Source organism: Cydia strobilella, chromosome 5, assembly GCF_947568885.1.
Source record: "Cydia strobilella chromosome 5, ilCydStro3.1, whole genome shotgun sequence".
In the NCBI taxonomy this organism is placed as follows: domain Eukaryota; kingdom Metazoa; phylum Arthropoda; class Insecta; order Lepidoptera; family Tortricidae; genus Cydia; species Cydia strobilella.
In genome coordinates, this window is record NC_086045.1 from 4,821,230 (window position 1) to 4,845,532 (window position 24,303).

The 24,303-nt window shown below is 36.3% G+C and overlaps 1 protein-coding gene across 1 annotated transcript in view; it reads right to left on the reverse strand.

The window, feature by feature from the left end:
* Window positions 1–24,303, reverse strand: part of LOC134741389 (teneurin-m) — a 339,256-nt gene that overhangs the window by 63,105 nt on the left and 251,848 nt on the right. The window contains exon 4 of the mRNA XM_063674155.1: window positions 23,535–23,573. Coding sequence (XP_063530225.1) covers window positions 23,535–23,573 — 39 coding nt within the window. The remainder of the gene's footprint in view (window positions 1–23,534; window positions 23,574–24,303) is intronic.

A 24,303-nucleotide genomic window follows, 5' to 3' on the forward strand; every position in this document is an offset into this window, starting at 1 on the left:
AGCCGAGCGAAACAAGGCTCATGTCTGAACACAAGGCCGGTTTTTTTTTTTTTTTTTTCGGTTTTTCACCAGACTTTTCTAAATCGGCCAAGAGCGCACAACTGTCTTCGCTTAATGTTGAGTCCCGAACATTTCGTACCCTTTCATTATAATTTTCTTTATTTGTGACAAGATAATTAGAAATTGGCATGTGTTCTGTGAATATTTCAATTTTGTACATACCTATTTCGATTTATGAATACCCGCTTAATGATTCCCGACACCCTTCGGGTATATTAAAAGTAAAGTAATAACCTCCTTTCTCGTTTTTCAAACATAGGTACCCTCAAATAAATACATGCATGTACTCACGCGAAACTGTTGCGACCCCCTGGCCAAATACTTTGTTGTAACCACTATAATACTAGTAGGTTTATAAAGTGTGTTCTTTACTGCCTAACCCAGTTGCCTACATAACAAAGTAAGTTAGTGCAGTCTATAAATCTGCCGTGTCCGGGACACTACTGCTAGCATGCACAATTGAATTAGTGTGGTCACTTACGGATATACTGGATATGGGATATGGGTCATGCACTGGCACAAAAAATCTTCTGTACCCGAAAGTTTTTGATATATTTGCATCTCACACGTACCAATGTACATAAATGGTGTTAATTATGAACATATGACTACATTCTCGTCATGTCAAACTCACACAATTTGATTTGAGTGAGTTTGACATTGAAATGTAATTGGTATAGGTACTTTTATTATTTAAAAAAGTTTCTTGTAAAATTTCAAATTATAGTTTGAGTTAGTTTCAAGACACTAAACACATACAAACAGCAACACTCCTGTTCATCGGTGGACCTTATGCCTTTTGTAATAAGGTTTACGAACTGTTAACAAAAGTTAGTTTGAAACAACTTATATACGTGACAGCATGAAGGTCACGCTATAACGCTACGAGTCTATGAAAGCTACGAGCACATAACTACCACGCCCGCTACGAACCGCGCTACGGCGTAGCCGCGTAGCTCGATGAAATAAAAGCAACAGTGCTTATACCATAGGACTTATATTATTAGGAATTAAATGACAGTTACGCTGTTTTACAATTAAGCGAAATTTAGCAGTAAAAAGCAATTGAGAGCGCGCGATAATAAAGGTGCAGGTAAATATTGGCATTGACGACTATCGGCCTGATTCGAACTTTAAGATGTCAAAAATTTGCTAAACATACGATCTTCTTTTTTTTTGCCTTATCCCACATTAGGTGGGGCCGAGACGATCTGTCTTGAGTTGTCGGGTCGGGTAGTTGGGCTTTTTCCAATAGTTTGGCCATACTCGTCCACCACGTCAGAGGGGGCCCTCTACCTCTTTTGCGTTCTGGCAGAGCTAGCGCTTTTTGCACGGGATGGCTTGTCTCTCCGCATAACATGGCCGTACCACCTTAGGCGGTAAATATACGATATGGATCAGATATGTCAGTGTTAGTATCAAAAAGTGACATTTTAGTTTGAAGAAACGTCACTTTTGACACTGACCTATCCGATTCATGTCGTATCTTTAACAAACTTTTGACAAGTACGAATTAGGCCGTATGTTTTTTTATTACGTAGGTATGTGTGTATATAGTTACCAGAATAATAATATTTTGTATGGTGCATGCTGATTTGTCTCTATTACAAGATTTGTAAATCTACGTTAAATACCTAGAGGCTTTTTAAAATATTTAGTTGATTATATAGAAACTGATATTCAAATCACCGATCAGGCAACTTCTTAATTGAATAATCCCAACTTAAGTCAAAACTTATAAAATGGCGATTAGGACTTTAATTATCTTGTCCAAAGATAATAAGACTTAATTTGTTGATAAGTTGTCGGGGATTTAATAAAGCCGTGACGAGATAAAGTGCCCTTGAGAATATGAGGTGAAATTCTGCGCGAAATTAATTTAAAATACGGGATCAAACTTACAATTACCTTGAATTAACTAAAAAAAAAAAACGATTTGTGAGTATTAAGTTTATATGAATAACAATCGTATAATGTCATATGTCGGAAAAGGCAAATCATCTTCACTTAGTATAAGAGCTAGCCCCAGAAAATGGAACAATATCGAACAATAGTTATAGTCGACGAAATATAATATGCACCGGTGGGTCATAAAACTTTACCTTTACGAATACAAAAGGACAAAAAAACGGGTACGCACGTCCCATTCATAAAGTAGGAATAGGTAACTAGTTATGATACTTTCTTTCTGGGATAATAGGGATCATCACTTGTTTTCGACACTTAATCGTCTACTTTGAAATTAACGTTTCTTTTGATAAGTCTTTTATTTATTTTAACATCAGACTATGAATTGAAAAGTTGGAATACTTAAGAAAACTTAGAAATTAAAATGTTAAAAAATAACTGGGATAAGATTGTTTAGCTCAAGTATACGTAAGTGTACTTAAATTTAAGCACTTTTTTTAACTAAAAGAAATGATACACTATGCCCAGGTGTTTCGCTTTACGAATTATGTGTAATTGCGTTTCGCATAGTACGATTTTTTTGTGTAATATGGTTTTACCTTAAATTTTCTTGTATTATTTGTCCGAAATCGTTATATGTCTAAACCATATGCTTTACGTCGAGCACCCAGGACGAAATGTGTACCTTAAAGGACTAATTAAACACATGTCTAATTTTTAAATAAAAATGTAATACAAAAGAACGGCTAAGTTATTTATAATAAACAATACAGTCCTTAGTAAGCCATATTTCCGTTGTTCTGCGTCTAAAATCCCCAACACCGTGTTTACCTCGTGTTTCAGCATTCGCCCCTGTCCACAATTAACGTTCAAGTTTTCTCGCCGATGGAAAATAATTGCTATTGAGTTGCGAATTCTGATATCTGACGCGACGCCGGTAATTGGTGCTAAAATAGCGAATTCCCTTGACAACACTTTAGCAGGGGAGTGACAATTGGTTTTTAATTTTGCCGCTTGGAAATGGGACTCTTTCTGCTGCAGTTTTTGCTACGTGATTCTGTTTCAGTCCAATTAGCGGTGGTTAAAGTGATTTGTTGGTTCGTTTTACAAGGCATTTCATTGGGGTATTAAAAGGTTAACATGTTCTTCTATGACTTATTACTATACAGGTGTAGTGCATAATTATTTTCTATGGTATTTTCACGGAAAGGTACGCACGTGTCTTACCATTTCAGTCAGTCTGGTTACAAAAAATATTGAGGTTGACTGAAGTAGCATGATAAATACGAACGTTTCCGAGAAAATACAAAACAATTATGCAATAGATCTGTAGTATATTACTAATCGCTCTTATTTCTCTTTTATAATTTTTAGCAACGAAAACTGGTACCTACCAGACATAGATAATATAGACAAACGAATATGTTGGGGTCCCTTTGTTTGACATAATTAGTCAAAGTCACAATGTAATGATTGTCAAATTACCAACGGTACGATTTCAGAATTATGAGTACATAATTCTGAAACCGTTAATTTTTCAGGATTTTCGGAATGTTATCCTATAGATAGGTTAGGTTAGGTTTGTCTTATGGCAATCCTGAAAGGTTACGCGTTTCTGAAAAAAAAAACCAACTTATGACTAACGAAAATGCGGACCAATACATTATGACTTAAAACTTAATGGGAAACAATAGAGACCCGAGTATTTACTTGAGTGTTCGTGTCAAATTTAATGTTGTTTGTTGTGTTGTTCACTGTTGTTTTAAAATGATAGCGTTACTTCGATTGTATGGAGGCGGTCAGGGTCGTGTGACTCTTAACGCTTTCACAATAGAGTCGTGTTTTAGATATTATTAGCGGCTAATAATAAGGTGTATTCGTTGATTTGGTTAAATACTCTCCGTTTGTAATGACTTTTATTTCACTTAATAGAACTAAGTTTTTTGCCACTTGTCTAAGACAGGAATACAGGTTTAGTGCTTGAGTTAATGTTATTGTTTTATTACCCACCTACATATTATATAGCAGTAGCGAATGCAAAATAGGGAAAGCTGGAAGATACTCCATCGACAAGAGAATTACTCTTAAGTTAATGATGATGATGATGATTTGACTGGTTTGGCCTAGTGGGAAGTGATTCTGCCTATGAAGCCGATGGTCCTGGGTTCGAATCCCGGTAAGGGCATTTATTTGTGTGATGAGCACTAATATTTGTTCCTGAGTCATGGTTGTTTTCTATGTATTTAAGTATTTGTGTATTTTATATAAGTATATCGTTGTCTGAGTACCCACAACACAAGCCTTCTAGAGCTTACTGTGGGGCTTAGTCAATTTGTGGAAGAATGACCAATAATATACAAAACAAAATACAAGTACAAAATAAAATACAAGTGCTCGATATACACGCATCAGCTCCAAGAGCTGCTAGTGTATCAAATAAATAATAATAATAATAATAAATATATTTATTTATTATTTATAATGATGATGATCGCGAGTGAATCTGGATACTGAATACCAGTATCTTGGTTACCCTTCGTAGCCCTGGTATTTAATTACTAGACAACTCAAAGTCAACTTATCTGAAGGAGGGGGGAGATTTTTAGCGAGTTTCGCCCACTGTTACCAATTTGGCCAAAATTAATGGAAACAAGGCGGTCTGATTGAATGGTTTCTTCATTAGTCTTAATTACTTCAGTGATCGATCGTTTATTTCGTGTGCTATAGTATTTGCACGCAACTTTGCCTGTGCTACAACAGTAAGACTAATTTGCTAAGTAAGGACGGTAAGTACGAATAATTTTGTACATAAACGCGCCATTTGTATCGCAATCGCACGCGCACAATTATATAGCTGTCTCGCCGATGATACTGGTGGTCAATGCCACTGTGCAAGCGGGACTGAAATTTAACTATGCGCGTGCGGCGAGATAGGGAATGGCGTACCAATGTACCCTTATGTTACTTTATAACTTGTAACTGTTAAGATACTTTCCGACTTCAAAACAATCTCCTCTTCGACGACTTGCCATTTTTCAGTGACATTGCCCAACATCACTACATAATTGATATATAAACTGTTTTTGAACAGAAGTTTATTTAGTTTTAATAGGTATTGAAACATATTGCTATTTATATGTACATTTCTATCCATTCTATTTGCTGTTTTTTTTATTTTATTTACGTAGCCGAAGCAAATTGGAACACTTTGACAATCATATACTTCAAATTGAAAAATAATAAATTTCTTCTTTTTGAATAAAATTCACCAAAACTGAAATTAATTAAAGTGAATGATTGAATAAATGTGTTCGATAGAAATTTATATCCTATCCATTGTTCTGACTGCCGCAATCACGCCAAAATGCGATATTGCATTCGGTCTTATAATACGTTTCATACAAAATTAAATACACCTAAAAAAATACTTTTCCTTTTGCGTCACTGCGTCAGTATGGCTGCAAAACGGTAATAACTTTGCGAGTCTGATATTAGGCCTGATTCAAACTTTAAGATACGTCAAAAAAATTCTAAAGATACGACATATATCGGATATGTCAGTGTCAAACGTGACGTTTCTTCAAACAATCACGTCACTTTTGTCACTGACATATCCGATCCATATCGTATCTTTAGCAAATCTTTGACGTATCTTAAAGTTAGAATCAGGCCGAATATCAGACTTGCAAAGTTATTACCGATCTTTTAACTTTAGTCTCATTGCTCAAAGAGCGCACTTGAACGTACTCGAGTACTGCGCCATAAGTGATGGCTAACAAGCAAATCGCCCAACAACCGGTCTCATTAGACCATTCTTGAACTTTTACAAAGCTTATTCGATGGACAAAGAAACGCAAGTCAATGGTCGGACAAAAATTTTACTAATGGAGCAAGTCGAACAGATGCAGATTTGTCCCTGTAGTTGGCTCTGTTCATCCAGCTCAGATCACCTAGGTTAATGACAATGACGTAATGGTGAATTAAGTGTATTTTTAGTTTACTTAATTAACCTAGGTGATTTAAGCTGGGTGAACAGTCAACTATAGGGATTTCTCGACTTGATGCTGAAATAATGGTAACAACATACGGGGCATAACGGCTACACACACCTAAAGTTAGAGACAAGAAATAGTTATTTGTTTTACAAGGGGGCAAAGTTGTTTAACCCCTTGTGCTAATATTAATGCCCGAGCACGCGAAACGTTCCAAAAATGCGAGGAAAATATTAACAGTAAAATATTACCTACATGGAAATCAAATTCAAATGAACTATTATATTTATAAGTAACCAGAAATATTTCAAAATCATCACTTAAAAGTCAATTCTACCAGCCAACATTAGGAAACAACTCAAATTTTCATCAGATTACTTTGCCACTCGTGTGGATAAAATGAAACTTTCTCATATGTTTATGAAGTATAAAGAGAGCCTTTACGAGCTGGTGTGTTGGAAATAAAACACCTACTTATACCGAGAACGAGTTCCGCGCATTTACCAGCTGGAGGGAAAGGATGTGCGTTGCGCGCTACTGTTTGGAGTTCGTTTGCAGTTTTGTGATTCTAGTGGTCACAGAGAGTAACATATAATATGTTTATTGTATAGTTTCTCACTGAGTTTATCAAACATTATTAATAATAAAAATAATAAAATAAAAATGTTATTTATTTAGGTATCAACCCATTACATTAAGTATTAAGTATAATTATTATATTAATCTAATTTATACATTCTACATTCTAATCTATATTAAATTATACTATTCTAAACTAAACTAATTATTACCTAATTTAACACTAATTAAATATTTACAGCGGAGGCCTTGCTCATACAGTAGGTTGCGTACACTACGCTAACAATGCTGTTCATCGATTCGCTCACTCTCCCGACAAACGACCAGTGCCTTTTACGCATTATAGCGTAAAAGTCGTCTACTCTGTTCACGGCGAACATGCCAGATGCACTACACCGCCACGGTAGCCGTAACATTGCACGAAACGCGTTGTTGTACTGTACTCGAAGCTTATTGAACGATCGTTTCGTGTAATGGTACCACAGCTGACTGGTGTAGAACGCCTGACAGTACGCCCTGAACAAAGTTATTTTAGCTTGGTCGGAACAGTGAGCAAACCGACGCGCCAACATGTTGCTTCTCATCGCTATGGCCCGCCGCTGTCTTTCGAGATCGTCATCGTCCTTTAGTCTGTCTGTCAAAACGTGCCCTAGATACTTAAAACTATTTACAGTTTTTAATTCTGTCCCGTTTAGCCTAACGGGAGGAACGATATCTGGGCCCTTATCATATTTAAATACAATTAATTCAGATTTTTTAACATTATATTTTAGTCCGTGTGTTGCAGCATAACGCTCACAAATCGACACTAGTATCCTTAGGCCTGTGATAGAGGGGCTCAGCAGCACCATATCGTCCGCGTAGCTAAAGTTGTTGGCACATACGCCCGCGACGTGACATCCGACGGCAGCGCTGCTGAGCTCCTCTATCAGCTCGTTCATATAAAGATTAAACAGCAATGGCGATGTCAGCCCCCCCTGCCTAACTCCGCATTGCAACTTGTACGGGTCCGAATTGGCATTTCCCCATCTCACGCTGTTCATCTGGTTACCGTACCAGTATCTCAACAGATTGGTTATTTCACTCGGTACACCTGCTTTTGACACTTTATCCCATAATAAATTATAGTCAATAGTATCAAACGCACGGCTCAGATCTAGAAAACAGCCGTATACCGACGTTCTTTTCTTAAGATAACGGTTCACTACGTTCTTAAGGCAGAATATAGCCATATCCGTTGAGAGACCCGGACGGAACCCGAACTGTGCATCGTGTAAACGTATATGTTTGGCAAGTATCGGGTTAATTAATCTTTCAAAAACTTTTGAGAACACGGTAGCTAACGAGATAGGTCTGTAGTTGGACGGGTCACTAAGATCGCCAGTCCTGTTTTTAACAACGGGAACCACACTCGTAGTCATAAATTCATCAGGTAGGTAGCCATGCGCTAAACACAAATTAAATAACTGCGCCATCTTTACATGTAATAATGGGCCCCCATACAAAATGTGTTCAATGCTTAGACCGTCGTGACCCGGCGACTTACCGCGTTTCATTTTTCTAACACACTGCAATATCATATCTTGCGTAATGAATAACTCGGAACCAGTCGACGGGTCACCACGGTCCCGCGTTTTATCGAACAAGTGAGATTCCGGCGAGTTTTGGAGTGAGTTATCGACTTTAAATTGCTTAATGAACAAATTTGCTATATCTTTTTCATTTTGAATTCCATTTACTGATAATGGTCTACTTTGTTTATAGCTTAGTTTATTAGTATCCTTCCAGAATTGAGCGAAATTTCCCGCCGACCTATGGGAAGCTATAATGTCCATTTTAATAATTTCTTGGTTCCGTTGGCACCAACTTAATTTATTCTTAAATAATTTGCGTTTATTGGACATATTATCATAAATAGGACCTGTAGAAGGCGAACCGTGCAGCAACCATACTTTATGCGCTTCGCGTGCGTTGTTGTACAGTGGTAGTACATGATAATTCCAACCGGTAATTTTATTCTTTTGTTTACGTTTTTTATCAATAGACGTTTGCCTAGCAGCTGTTTGAATGGACCGCACTATCTCTTGATAAAATTTACCAATTACTAATGAATGCATCGTGTTGTTGCATGTTTCGCTACAATTATCAATATGCACATTAACTTTTCTCAAATACTGAGTACATAACTTGGTATACCTTTCTATTTGCTCATTACATCGGTTTCCCCATAAAATTAAGCTTGGCTCGTCATTGGATTCCCGTTAAGTTCTTCTAGGCTGAGAAATGATTGGACCACGTAGCTAAAATAGGTACTTGAATATAAAAGTAGTTTTAAAAACGACTGTATTAGCCAATTCACCCTAGGTATACGAGTTTGTAAATAAAATATCGCTTTAAAACGGCGGTGGTAAAAGCGAAAAACTAGTGAGAATCCACCGTAAGTTCTTTTAAACAATAGATAAAAATTGTCTCGTTAAGGATCGTCTGGGGGCAGGTGTAGCTGACTAGACGACGCGTTTTATTTCTAGCTGCAGTCGGTAATAGTCGGGCAAAGTCAAGAACACCTTAGTAGTTTTAATGACGAACTGCGAGATCATGGTGAATAATAATAGTATTTTATGTATACAATCCTGATATAATATGGAGCTTTTTAGTCGATTACCGTGTTTTGGCCACGAAGCTTGCCGAAGTGGCCCAAGTTAGGTACGAGATTGAAAAGCTTGATTATATCAAAAACTCTCGAACACGAAGTGTTAAAGAGACGCGGGGGTGTGTTTGTGTCGACAATAGATCGCTGTCCAGCAGAGCAGCGTGCATATTATTAATACTATTATGCTATTAAGGCGTACCAAAGGCACATTTAATACCGCGACGTAGGTAGTCCGGGGTTAACCGGTTAAACCTGGAGATACCAAGGTTACCAGTTCAATTTGACACTGGGTAACGGTTTAACCGCTTAACCCCGGGTTAGTGGGATGGTACGTTTATATTGGCACTGCAAAGTCTTTACAGAGTTAGCGTGGTCCAACTATAATAGTATCATCACTTCTGCGAGCGTAGATAAGCTACCTACATCTAGATATTTATGGTTAATCCAATATATGTAGGTACTTCTATTTTTGGGATATTTTTGACATTTAGATTTTATTCTAAAAACATTATATTTAGACTTAACTTTTTATACAATTTTTTTAATGTTTGAAATTTAATCTGTCGGTATAATAATTCAATATTATTATGGAATAATAATAATATCAATAAATTGCTCTGATAATTAGCTTAAGATAATATATATGTACATATTATTCACCATTCATAAGTGCTTGCTGGCTAGGCCTACATGAATTAAAGTACATTTGAACTTGAACTAGATAGTCTAGATACACAAAACATTATTCTCTCTTCATATACAGTCGGATAGAAACAATACCGACCAACGTTTTAAAATATTCCCCCGTCTAAACGTCCGTTTGTCTTTCCAGCTCAACTTCGTAATAATATTATCTTACAATTAGAAACAAGAAAAAGTGCAGTTCATTTCCAATAAAGGTGTAGATTATTATGTGTGCAAAGTACTACTGTAAAAACTTACGAAAATCAAAATTCTAATGTTTATTTTTCAAGAAGGCTTTATTCAAGGACTTCTTTGATTCTAAAGTTTAGAACTATTACTTTTCTAAAGAAACGTTGCAGCTTAACCCTTAAATGCATAGTGTAGGACACTACACACAGGCCTACACAACAAAAACATGTAATTTTATACATAATTAGATAAAATCTATTTGTCCATATATATTATTTCAATAGTAAAACTAATCCGTTTTCCAATTTTTTTACTTAACTTTACGCAGTATTTTAATTTATAAAAAATACATTCGTTTTAAGACGAAATGTTGGAAAACTAGGAAAAATTCAGAAGTTGATGATTTCTAGTATGTGATTTTGGACGTTTTTTTCGGAGTTTGTAATTATTTTCTATATAAAAACTTTATCATAGGTATATATCACAAACAGTGTACCTTTCTAATGGTAGTAAGATTTTTCATATATCTGTTACTGAAAATTATATATTTACATAAATATGATTTAGCATATGCAACTTCTAAAACTGATTTCGCAGTGAAAATTCATTTTTTTTACTAGTTTTCCCATAATCAGCACAGAATTACGTAACACATAAGTATATTAATTTCGGGCAATAAGAAAAAAATCATGCATTTAAGGTTTTTTTTTAATATCAGGGCCCACAATATGTCCAAACAATAAATTACAGTTACATACTTACTTGTCTCAGTATTTATAATTAGAAATTCGGCATCAATCAATCGTCACTTATCTATGTTGTTGATGTAAATGTATCTTTGATAATGAATGCTTTCAGGATGATTAATGTAGGTAATTTGTATATGTGTATTGGTTGATATTATGTGTATAGTCAGCATCAAATAGATAGTGACGGAAGTGGCCAAATATATCGAGACACATCCTTATTTCTTTGTTAAAAAAGTTGTCCCAACGCATCTGGGGTCTACTGTGAGGACGGTTTTCCCCCCATGGTCACCATTTCTGTTTACGCTAGCGCTTGGCTGTGCTACGAGTACATAATGCAATAAAGTATCAGGTCAGATATATTTCAAAGTACCTACTGCACAAATGAGAAGGCTGGCTCAACTGGACTAGACTGGGAAGAGCTGGAAGTAGCCGCTCAACATCGCGACAGATGGAAAATTCTTTTGCGAGCCCTATGTCCCTAATGAGGGATAACAGAAATGCATCATCATCATCATCATCACTGCACAAATACCTATCATCATTCGACGGGGAGAAAATGTAACTCACACTAGACAAAGTAACATTAGCCGCACCGGCGAGGCACTAAAAACTTATTGATTAACATTTTTATTACCGCTTAATTCAACTAATTTCGTCCATCGCAATAAAACCCAACATTGTACGTTTTAATTTTGACAGTTGTCAACTTACATTTTATTACTTTTGCCGTAGTTTTAACTGTCTATTTTCCTCTTTCGTTAACGTGTCTGCGTCTCGAGCGCTAAACGTACGGGTCGCAAAAGGTCCTTAGTTAAAATGGGAATCATTTAAATTTACTCGTACTTCATTTGGGAAATAAAGGTGAAGTGGGTGTAAAGTTTTTACTGCCGTGAAAAAAGAAGGTAATGTTTAAAGCTCCCGTTATTACGTGAGTCGGTTCCAATTGATTCAATTAACCATCATAGGTACTGTTAGCACTCAAGTAGGTGTGTACCTACTTATGTAAGTACCTATACCTACTGTTGCCCTGAAAATTAGTACCTATAGGTGTATATTTAGTAAAGAAGGGGCGTAAAGCCAAATAAGAAGGAAACAAAACATATATCGGATCTCTCGACTATATCACTACCTAGCTACTTTATACTAAAATTATACTGTTATGGTATACAACAAGCCCCCTTTTAAGGGAGAAGTACACTTTTTGAATGAGGTCTCGTAGGTAGTAAGCACTACAATCAATAAATGAAATGAAATAATATGTCAGTACGAGCGAGATGCATAGAAAGTAAGTTACGTTAGCGTATATGTCAGTTTTGATACCGTCAGTAACTCGTGGTAAGGGTGCTGGCTACTTTTATACGGATTTATAAGAAAAGTAAACGCATACAATCATATTTATGTACATAACCACTTTATTTTTTTCTGTGGACTCACTTTTCTTGACCCTAAAAATCTCGATTTCGACATAATCAATTCGGCATCCGACACCTGCCATCCATAACCGCACATATGTAACCGAGCCCGATACCCGTGCTCTCCGGAGGATACCAGATACCAAACACCCGCAAATTATAAGTGGGCAGAAACGGCTCCTTGGGCGGCCATAATAATATCTAGCGGGAAAAATGGCGAATGCGAGGGGGATTGGCGTGTGGCGCGAGCTACAAGAGTTTTGCCAGAGATTCATTATGGCCTTCTAGCTTAGGTCGGTAGTGACCCTGCCTACGAGGCACGATGTCCCGGGTTCGAATGATAAGGGCATTTATTTGTGCGTTCATCACAGATATTTGTCCCTGAGTTATGGATGTTTTGTATCTGTTTAAATATTAATAAATAAATAAATAATTTAAATAATTATCTATTATTATATCGTTGTCTAATACCTAAAACACAAGCATTATTGACCTTACTGTGGGACTAGGTCGATTTGTGTAAGATTGTCCCATAATATATTATCTATTAAATGTGTAAAGTCCAGAGATTGGGATTTGACAGCTCTAAGTGGACCGTTTAACTGAGTCAGTTAGTAAGAAGTGATTATCGTAAAGCGGATTTGTATTATGTCAAGCAAGTATAAATGTAAATACCTATATAAAATACGTTTAAGGCCCAAAACTCAGCTACCTTCTAATAGAAAGTCCGAGTTAAGCGGTAATTTAATACAGAATCTAAAAATAAATATAATTTTTTCAGAGGCGTCGTCGGAGAAGATCTGTAAATTACGATATTGAATTTATTTGACACAAGGGCTCATTCTTGGATAACTATCTGTACGAGCGCGATTTAAAGATTAACGTGGCGTTATTTTGTAAGGATGCCCAATTAAAATCGCTCCCGCTCGTCACTCGGGCGCAGTTCGCGGCGATATCTCCGGATCTAAATTGACTGGAGATGAGCTCTTAAATCGGCGCGCACATTCGCCCGTTGTACTGTAAAACTTACTATGTCTGGACTCGGTGGAATTATGTCTGGATTTATTATTGTATCTTATAGATCGAGAGGTTTCTTTCATTATTATATGTATTTTGGATTTGTGTGTATTCTCAGTTGTGATAATCGAAAATACACACTTCTTTTGTTTTTCACTGATGATATTATTATGTCCTCCATCATCATCATGGTCCTTTTGTACCGTACTGCGATGGAATCCGCTTTTATGCTTTATTTTTGCTCTGTCCTGAACATCGTTTTTATCAAACCCACAGGTATTCAGATCCCTAGTGATAAATTAGCTTTGTTTATTTGGATAAGTGCCTAGGTATAACACACGTAGATAATGTTAATTTATATTCCTAAATTTTTAAAAAAGGTGCGAAGGAAAAGAACATCACTGTTTAATTAAGTTTAAGTAGGTATCTAAACGATTATTATTGATTTGATGTTAAAATGTGCTCCTCTGTAATGTTTGCATGTCTGCACGCAGACTGAATACTGAATACACTGGACTTTTTTTTTTATATGATCTGCATGTATGTACGTGTATTCTGTGCAAATAAATTCTTTGAATCTTTCAAAGATTCATTAAACATATAAGCAAATAAAAGTCAGAATTTTGATCTACTCGTAAATGTTTGAATGTCCCATGACATTACGAGTATCATCTTCGTCATGTATCCCCGTGCATAAGCATTGAATGTTCACTACAAGATGGCGGTTAAAAACCCGTTTCATACACAACCCCATTCACGGAACAAACTTAATTGAAACATTCTTTTGCTCTCTCATAAACAATAAAAAACCAGAAATTTTCGCGAGAAATTGCAGAGCGAAAACAGAAAAGTAGTACATATGTAAGTCACTATCACACCATCATACCACACACCAGGCTGGCCCAAAAATATGTTGACAAAAATGTTTAGGAATATTTTTCTTAATTACACGTTTTTTACAAAATGTCATAATAATTAAAACTACAAGCGTTTAACTGAAACAAAACGTATTATCTTTAAAATATTCTCATTTGGCTTTGATACACAAACGCAATAGATATTTGTTTTACACGGGGGCAAAGTTGTTGTTTAACCGCTCGTAATATTGATACCCGAGTAAGCGAAAAATTCCAAAATTGAACCACGAGCGTAGCGATATATATCGCCTTCAGGGTAGAATATGGTGGAACTTATATTTATAATAACATGAGGTCACATGTATGTACCATATTGTAACAATTAAATACATTATTCTCCTAAAATGTATATAAACTTTTTCATCATTAAAACTATTGCAATGAAAATTAGGCTACTAACAAAATTTACCATGTGAAATTTTGTAGTTTTTGCTGCAGTCGAAGATCCTCATAACATATCGAAACAAGTCAAGCGAATTTCGAAATATATTAAAAAAAATCAGTACTTATGAACAAAGCTTTAATGTCACATGAACACGGTACTGTTCCCTTTTCACTACGGCGTGGTTTCCGATTAAAATTACCATATGAATGGCGGCGTTCCGTAGGCAGCTATTGCATTACGCATCCCTCGGCGGTGCTCCAGCTAACTACTCGGGCTGACGGCCATAATGCGATACGATAAATTTACCTGCTGCTTTAAGTTTTTCGCTGATAATCTACACGCGTTAGGTACTTCGGTAGGCACCGGTTTTACACGCTTAAGTTAGGTAGCTACTTGATTACGATAGGTAATATGTATTCTTCGCACCTGACGTTCAGCGTATCCACCGAATAAGACACCGCTTTCTAAATCATGTAGGAAGAATGCAAGGTAATGTCATATATGCGCATTACTCATAAAATGCTAAGCCGCGATGGCCGATGAGTACTGCTGAGTGGCATTCTGCACAATTTTATACCTACTGGAATAGCCCATGTCACCTCTAGAACCTAGAGTTATAGAGAACCAGGGGAGAGGCCTATGCCCAGCAGTGGGACACTCAAATAGGCTAAGGAAAAAAAAATACCAATATTATTTACCGTTTCTGAGATACAGATTGTTAAATATTAGTGTAAAAATCTGTATGTTTAACCCTAGCAAGTAGATCATATGAATGACATGACATGTCAATTTAAAAAAATGTGCCATTTCAACCAAAAGGGTACTTATTGTCAATAAGGCGCTATTTCCATAAAGCTTCAATTCGAACTCAACCTTATCGACAAGCGACAATGTGGTACATTTTAGTTGAAAACGTCACAAATGTAAATAACTTTGTAGGGTTGTCACTGATATAAAAATATTTCATTTTAATTATTTTGTTTCACTTTTTAATCCAACTTTACGATTATAATAACTCGATTGTAGATCACTTAGATAACACTATACTTTCAGCTCAGTCTCTAGAAATGTTCCACCCTGTATATATTATTTTATCAGTCATAGGTGTCATAACAGCTAGTGCAATAGTTTTCATTATTTTCATGACAATTTTTTTTTCTATACAGGAATAGCTTTTACATAACATTGAATAATGTGTATTCAATTACTTCTGAGCGACGATTGAGTATGCAGCTCATTTATTTGACAAATAGCCAAATAAGAAGAACAAATAAATAATGATTGACCTACATTCCAAAATTGTACTCACAAACAGCAAAACGGCAATTGATTATCTATAAAGCTAATACTGATGCCTGCCTTACACAATGCTTTTCTTCAAACTCCCAAGGGCCATTAACAATTTCCATTTTTGTTGTAATTTTCGGCATTACATCATAAAGTATACGTTTTTATAAAAGCAGCATGAAAAGCAGTCTCCGAGTAGAAACGTCGATTATTAGAGCCTCTAACGATAACAACGATTTTTCATGGCGCCTCCTTCAGGCACAAACCTTTATTGTAAAACGGAAAATCACCCGCCATTGTTTAACTAACGGAAAAACGGATATTCCCGACGAGTGTCAGCCGCTTCAACGATAAAAAAATAATGCAAATTCACTTCGGGGAGCTATCTACTAAAATAATGTGCGATCGTTACATAGATAACGGGAGTTTTTCCGCTAAATCGTTCTCGTTTAACGACATTGCCCTTCGTTAAACTTAAAAGTGATTCAGGTAGTCATTTGCGTTGAGTGTCCTTTCATTTGTTGGACTCTTTTGAGCGTGTACTAAATGTGTTTTTATGTTATTGTATTTATTCCAAGTGTACTTGGAAGTGGAGTGCCGTCGTGCGGCGGCGTTTCAGATAACGATTGTTTATTTTATTTTTTTAGGTTCGGAACATCGGAACATTTCTGTAGACTGTGGAAATAAAATTTTGACACAATCCTTTTTGCTTTGTTAGATTTTCGACTTATTCTAACAGCTGTAAGTGAAACTGCTCTGCAGCAAAGGTAAGCACATCTTATAAGTGAGAGCTTGTTATTATTTTTTCGTTATTTCTATCTGTTCTTAGATCACCCTGTACGCCTAGCATGTCGCCGTCAGCGCGACGGAGAGGTTTACCTAAAATTTTCAAATCTGAGAAGGGGCTCAGCTGATATGTCCTCTTAAGGAAGAAGAAAATTTGAAGGAAATTAATATTGCAGTTGCCAATATTTTGCAGCACGGTTTATAATGTAGGTAAACTGTATATACGAATGGGCTAGGTATGAGGTATGAGTTGTAGGTATCAAAGACTATTAAAGGAAATCAATTGCATTGAATACAAGTACTTTCATGAGTCATTCAATTTTAAATGTGAGCAATAGCTCACATATATTGGAGTTTCTTGCTAGTCGTTATCGAAAGAAATAAGTTATTTAAATGGGAAAACACATTAAGTACGTTACACTTACACACTCATGTGCAATTACTACTACTATTACTAATTGGACTGAAGCAGATCCGCTTCTATACTGTCTTCCCAGCGGTATCTGACCGGCCGGCCACTAGTCGGTCTTCCAAGTACGCCCTTTTGGCAGCCCGATCCGAACCAGCGAAGTCTGTGGGATTTCGTTTCGCCGATGATTTTGGGTCCGCCCACCAACTCCTCGATTTCGGCATTCTTTAGTATCCTCCACGTGCCGTTGTCTCTTTTGACTAGCAATTTTATTTTCTTTTGAAATCAATATTGACATATTATTTAAAGTAAATGTTTGCTGTGTAGGTATGTAAATAGGATCTGGGAAATAAAGAAAAGATACCCAATTTAACTGTTAACTATAATGTATTTATGCCTAATGATGAAACGGAGGTGCTTCGCTTGTGCTTTTCGCTCGCTCGTACAATTACTCAGATATCAGTATAAAATATATTAAAATAAAACCATTTGCAGCGTAAATGCAAACAGTAGTGTTAAAAAGCTCCTGCTGCATAATCCACGTGTATCGATTATCCGAACTTCCGAACGAACGAATAACCTTTTAGTTAAACCAAATTTTCCTTCCACTACATAATTTATATAAGATTCCTGTTAATATTGAATCTATTAATCGTAGTTACCGGGTTTCAAAAGGCTTACTTTGTAAGGAATCGGGGAATTCTAAAGCAAATCGGGTCCCTTAAACGCCTTTCATCACCTCTCAAAAGGGCTGTTCAAAAATTGGCGATAAATTTCAAACTTCGATCAATAACGGCCTACACTTAGCGACATAATTTAGTTTTTTTTTAATTTTTAGGGTTCCGTACCCAAAGGTTAAAAAGGGACCCTATTAATACTAAGACTCCACTGTTCGTCTGTCTGTTTGTTACCAGGCTGTATCTCATGAACCGTGATAGCTAGACAGTTGAAATTTTTAGACGATGTATTTCTGTTGCCGCTATAACAACACATACTATAGGGTGGGTCAGTGATAAATTCTCTTTTCGTATCGACGTCTTTCGTTAAAATGCATTTATCATTGGCCCACCCTATAAAAACAATAGATAATGGTACGGAACCCTTCATGCGCGAGTCCGACTCGCTTGGGCCAGTTTTTTTTTATACCACGTCGGTGGCAATCAAGCATACGGCCCGCCTGATGGTAAGCAGTTACCGTAGCCTATGGACGCCTGCAACACCGGAGATATTACACGCGCGTTGCCGACCCTTTAAAAACCTGTACACTCCTTTTTTGAAGAACCCCATACTGTAGCCCCTCGGAAAAAACCTTTTTTTTGTTCATTTCACAAACATGGCACCCTAGGTGCAGTAAGTTCAGCCAGTAGTTTTTGAAAAATCGTAGCGCTTTTTTAGATCACAAGATCACAATACGGTAGCCAAAATTTAATTAGTATATTAATCTAGTAATCTTGAGGCCTTTCTCTAGTAACTTCATCGATTCAAACCTGATTTATTGACTTTCGCTCGATAGAAAAAAATCACGAACATAGGTCTAAAATGCACCTTAAATTTGTAAAAAAATTGCACAATAGCTAAAAATATGAAAATATAAATTTTATTTTTGATCGAACTCATCGATTACTTTTTTTCGCTAAAACTTACAAAAAAATAATATTCAAAAACGTGATATCCGCGATCCCGGGCACGCACAACCATCAGCGAGATGCGCTTTATTACACTCAGTGAGAGAAAACCCTGAACTCACGGGGCCTTAAGTGCCTTGAATGTGTCTAGACATATTTAGTAAACTTAAATATCACGCAGCGGAGCTAAGCGGGATCAAAATCAGCAATTAATTATCCACAGTGCAGTTAAGTATCTTTTCAACGTCGCTAACGTTATCGAAATTAATTTTCGTCAACCACCTACTTCGCAGAGAACTTTACGCCGAAAACTTGTCTTAACTCGCGTCTAACTCGCAAACAATCGCGTTTAGCACAATTTGGTCGCTCGAACGAGTTCCGAGAGAGTTGCAGTAGTAGCTCGATCACGGTAAGCGCCACAATACAGCTTTAACTTTCAGTATCTTATTTGTGTGAAACAACCGTATTAGCAGACAGCTACTGGCATCACTATAGCTAGAATAGAATATTATATTCTTGTGTTAGTCAAAAAAATATACGTACCTAAATACATATTCTGCAGTTTAAAGAAATTTCCTTTACCATATTTATGTCTTGATATTGAATCCGTTTATCCCTCCCCTCCTAACTCATATTAAAATATCATTCAATTGTTTACCTTATTCTCATATGACAGGACACACAATTGAAACAGATTTCGAAATTAGTTAGGTAGGTAATTGCACTTTACGTTAGGAGAGTACAATTGAGTCGCTTAACTTCAAACTCGACGATTTTGCGATTTAAAAAAGGTAATAGGGTAGATATTTCCTAAGAGGGTCGAATAGATTTACCCGAGTTTGAAGTTAAGCGACACAATTGTCCAAATATTCTTTGACAATCAAAGTGAATTTATTTTTATACATTAGATATAATAAGGAAACGAATGAACGGTTGATTAAAGTAGTGTGATGTGTTCCAGAATATCTGCCCAGTTGGCTCGTGGAGTAATTCGTAAGCGACTTCAGCGAGCATTAAACTCCTCAATATGTCACATCACTACTCGTGTAACTTGCTGAAAATCGACGGCGTTTCTATGAAGTTAATTGACTGTGTACAACAATTTGACGGCGCCCCGACGGCAGAGTTTTGAGTACTTGCTACTCGAATATTCGAGATTGCGAGATGCTTGCCTATTCCCCGGTAATTTATTGCTTGTTTGTTAATCTATGGCTTAATTGGATCCGCTCGGGCGTGGCGAAGTCTACCGCTTGTGCTTAACGACTGGAATTCGCGGTTAGATTAAAATATTGCAAATACTTATGGCGTGGTAGAAGTATCTAATATCTCTACATATAAGTTAGTATGCAGTTTTTTTTGCTGACTATATATTTTATATACACATATAATGTTTACAAATTACTTACCTACATATATCACTTTTGTTTAGGTGCCTTTTGAGTCTGTATTATTATCTGTATATCGCAGTCCCGTTATGAAGTTACGTTTTGACGGCTGTATAGTGCACGATAGTATACTGTATAGACCGAATCTAATGGCTTCTATATACGATGGGCCATCATACTGACCCACTATGATGGGCCAGCGTGTAGAGAGGGTAGTGGTGTCGGATGGCTTATGGCGCGGCGGGATGGCGATGGGATGGCCCATCACATCACATGGCCATCGTGTATTAGAGAAGCCAAAATGTGACATGTTCTACAGGGTGGCCCCCTGTAGCCAGGGTGACGATACATCGACAAACGCCAAACGAAAAAAATGTATCGGTAAGACAGATGCTACGAAAAGTCACGAGACTCTTTCCTTACATTATATAAGTTTCGATTATCGTTTTCTATCTAATATTCTTATCTTGGCTGGCTTGAAAAGAAGTTTGACAGATGGGTACTTTTTGTCAGCGAGTACCTACCAAGAAATATACGAATCATTAATCAGTATAAATAAACACAATTTAAATGAATTGATGTCGCGGGACCCCACTAGTGACCCCAGTATTATATGTATGTACAGTCAAAAAAGGTCACTAGTACCATAGAGTAACTTATACTAGAGCGGTACTGTCATAGTATATTTTGTAACCCCAATAAATTCACTGCCATCTGTCGACACACTTTAAAACTAAAAATGAAGATTTATAAAAATACGATAGAATGTATTTAAATATAGATAAATGATTTTTTTTATTTGCATTAATTATTTTTATGATTTTGAGCCATGTTCTTTTACTGATATGCGTTAAAATTGTTAAATAACAAACGAAACCGTCAACGCCATCTATACGACTGTAGGCCAAAACTAGTAGCGCCCTCTGAACGAGAATCAAATTTTCTTGATTTTCGAGGCACGTTTTTTCCTTAGACTGTATCCATCTATTACGGAGTTATATCTATCTTTGCTAGTACATAGCACTAGTGATATTTTTCGATTTGTATACAATAAACGATTAAAATTGTAAGTATATTGAATATAGTAAAATTGAAAAAATAAAATAAAAATAACATCTATCAATATCAATTAAACGATCACGGTCTGACTTCACAAGTGACATAACACAATATTTTCCCAACACTGTTACATCAAAGGGGGCGTGAGGAGTTTTTTTATTCAATCGTGTTCAAAGCAAATTGCGGGACCGTTTGATTTATTCGGCGAGTAGTGTATGCGTGCTAGCCAGCCCGAAAACGTGCAATTATTTACGAACGCATGGAAATGCATTGTTTTGGTTGGTTCGAATTCGATGCTAGTTTGAATATCAAAAAATGCCCTTTATTCAATGGAAAAGCAGAATATCATATGTCAACATTTTAATTATATCCTAAAAAAAAGTAAACCGACTTCACTACACATGAAAATATGGGGTCCATCAGCCAGTTTATTTCGCAAAATAGGTAGTACTTTTCGAGAGAAAAGGCACGGGTCGTACTCCCATTTTTCCCTGCCGGGCATGAGAATAGGTGTTTCATATAAATCATTCCTATTTGTCCCCGTTTCAAGAATGGCGGTCACGTGGGGCGGGGACAAATGGGGATACCCCCGAAAATCCAGCGTTAGCCAAAAATTTGAGGAATTCCCTTTGTCAGATCCTTCTTGATGACAATTAATGGAACCAACATAGCCTTGCAAACAAAAAATTTTTTTCAAATCGGTCCAAGTGTCCGGGTCCGAGTAAGCGATCGGTTAATAAAAGCGGAATATCTGATTTTAAAGTATATAAATACAAAATAAATTAACCTGTCTAATTTTCGCTTTTAACTCACCCGTGAGTTGCGGCCTGGGAGCAATAGTACCGCAGCAGGTGCAAAAGAGTGATGGATCTACTCAATACCCCGTCTGGTGAATGGAAAAAATTGATAGACATTACGTCAGTGTAAAACGTCTTAACTGCCATACCTGCTCTAACAACAGAAGTCGTTTTGTGTTTGCAGCTCAGTACTATGCGGGTTTTTATGGTAATATATCTCTAATGTATATAATGTTATATGTAAAGGAACTCGCTCTTAATAATTTGAACTGTAAGGTGCGTTGGGCGGATTTTTGATGAGATTAGCAGTGTTGCATTGAAACCACCGTAAAACAAATTACAAAGGTTTGTATATTTGGGGGTAAGAGCAAATAATAGACTTTCCACAAACACAAACATTCCGGTAATAGGGTACCAATGAGTAAAAAAGATCTTCAAAAAACCCTTTTACAACAAACAAGCCTGGCATATTTTCTATAACCATGTATATGAATGCTGTACGTGACTTAAAGATTGGTTTTCGAATTAAAAACTACATTGACACTCGTTCGAACCTTCCTTAAGATAAGGGAGAATAGAAGTTTTAGTTTGTATTTACCTCTTACCGGGGTATGCAGTAAACAGTGCCTTATGAAGTTGACATATAAGGTACTTTTTACGACGACACCACACGAAACGTGCTGTAAATCCTAAGGCATGAAAGACAGCCTAATTTAGATTTAATAAATGAAATCAAACTAAAAAATTATACGTTGGTATTCGGTTATAACTTTACTTTTGTATATTTTTCTGAAGTAACAGGAGATGCGGTAAGATTGGCAGGAAATGGCAGCTGGAACAATGTTGCCTGCACTAAAATATTACACACGATTTTGAAATACTTTTTTCTTACCCCTGTTTTCAACTTATTTCTTAGGTATAGGTTTAGGTTGAAATAGGTTTTAAATTCATCGAAGACTTTGCTTATTACACATCACCTTCACATAATATGTAACGCGTTAATGTAGGACTCTTTGTGAAGAATGTAGGACTTTTTGTGAAGAATGTAGGACTTTTTGTGAAGAATGTAGGACTTTTTAAAGATTTTTGGATACAGGGCCATGCAGATTATACCTAGAGTTTTGAATGATTCACGGTTAGTTTCACTAGATTTATATTGACCGGGATATAGACCGTGATTACCTTTTGTATTATTTGTGAGCTCCCGATATTTCGACGCAGTCACCCGTCACCCGTGAACATGATGCATGTAACTGCGTCGAAATATCGGGAGCTCACAAATAATACAAAAGGTAATCACGGTCTATATCCCGGTCAATATAAATCTGGATTATACCTATTTATCTTCATTTTTTTTTTATGAAATAGGAGGCAAACGAGCAGACGGATCACCTGATGGTAAGCGATTACCGCCGCCCATGGACACCCGCAACACCAGAGGGGTAGTAAGTGCGTTGCCGGCCTTTAAGATGGGAATACGCTCTTTTCTTGAAGGTTTGAAGGTCATATCGGTCCGGAAATACCGCAGGCGACAGTTCATTCCACAGTTTATCTGTGCGAGGCAGGAAGTTTCATACATTTAATCACGACTTGTATGCCTATCACATGCTAGTTGTATACAATACAAATCATGTAAATACTTACGTTCGTGGTCTGAGCGGTCGTATGTAGATCTCAGCATGCCTGTAAATAAAAGAGAAATACATACTAAATGAGGTCATAAGTTCTGTCACAAAGATTTTTATTGATAAAAAAGTTATAGGTACAGATGCCTTATTATTTATATATATAGTTAGAAAGCTTAGTTAATGCTGAATTACTTATAATATAACGACATTTGCTGTCTTACTTTTGCATAATTCTATGCAAAATAGTTTTTACATGGTTGTATCTTACATAAAACAAAAGCTGAGTCTTTTATCTTTCTTTAGATAAGTATATAATTCATGTGTATTGGACTGCCAAAATTGCACCTGTACATGTTTTACCAAACCTACTCGTTGGATGGCAGTGAAAAATAAGCGTGTTGATGAAAAGTACCCTAAGCTGAAGTACTGACTTGTCGGAGTAGTAAATGCTGGTAATAAAATAACGTTCTAATAAAGTAGGTTCATACGATTAAACAATTGTACCTATTTTATTTTTGTAATTGTACCTTTTGTGAAGTATAATTTTCCACAATCCAGCCGCGTATTCGCGTCTAACGATAATCTCAAAGTAAACAGGTAGTACTACAGTCGCGTTCTAAATTTTAAACTATTTTTATTACGTTTTGATCAGTATAAAACAAGCTTTTAAATCATGGGTAACTTTTTTATAAAAAGCTTTGTATTACATTTTATCGGTCAAAACTTTTGTGGAACTTATGACCTGTCTAAGTAAGTATGGTGAATATTTTGAATTATTTTTTCTT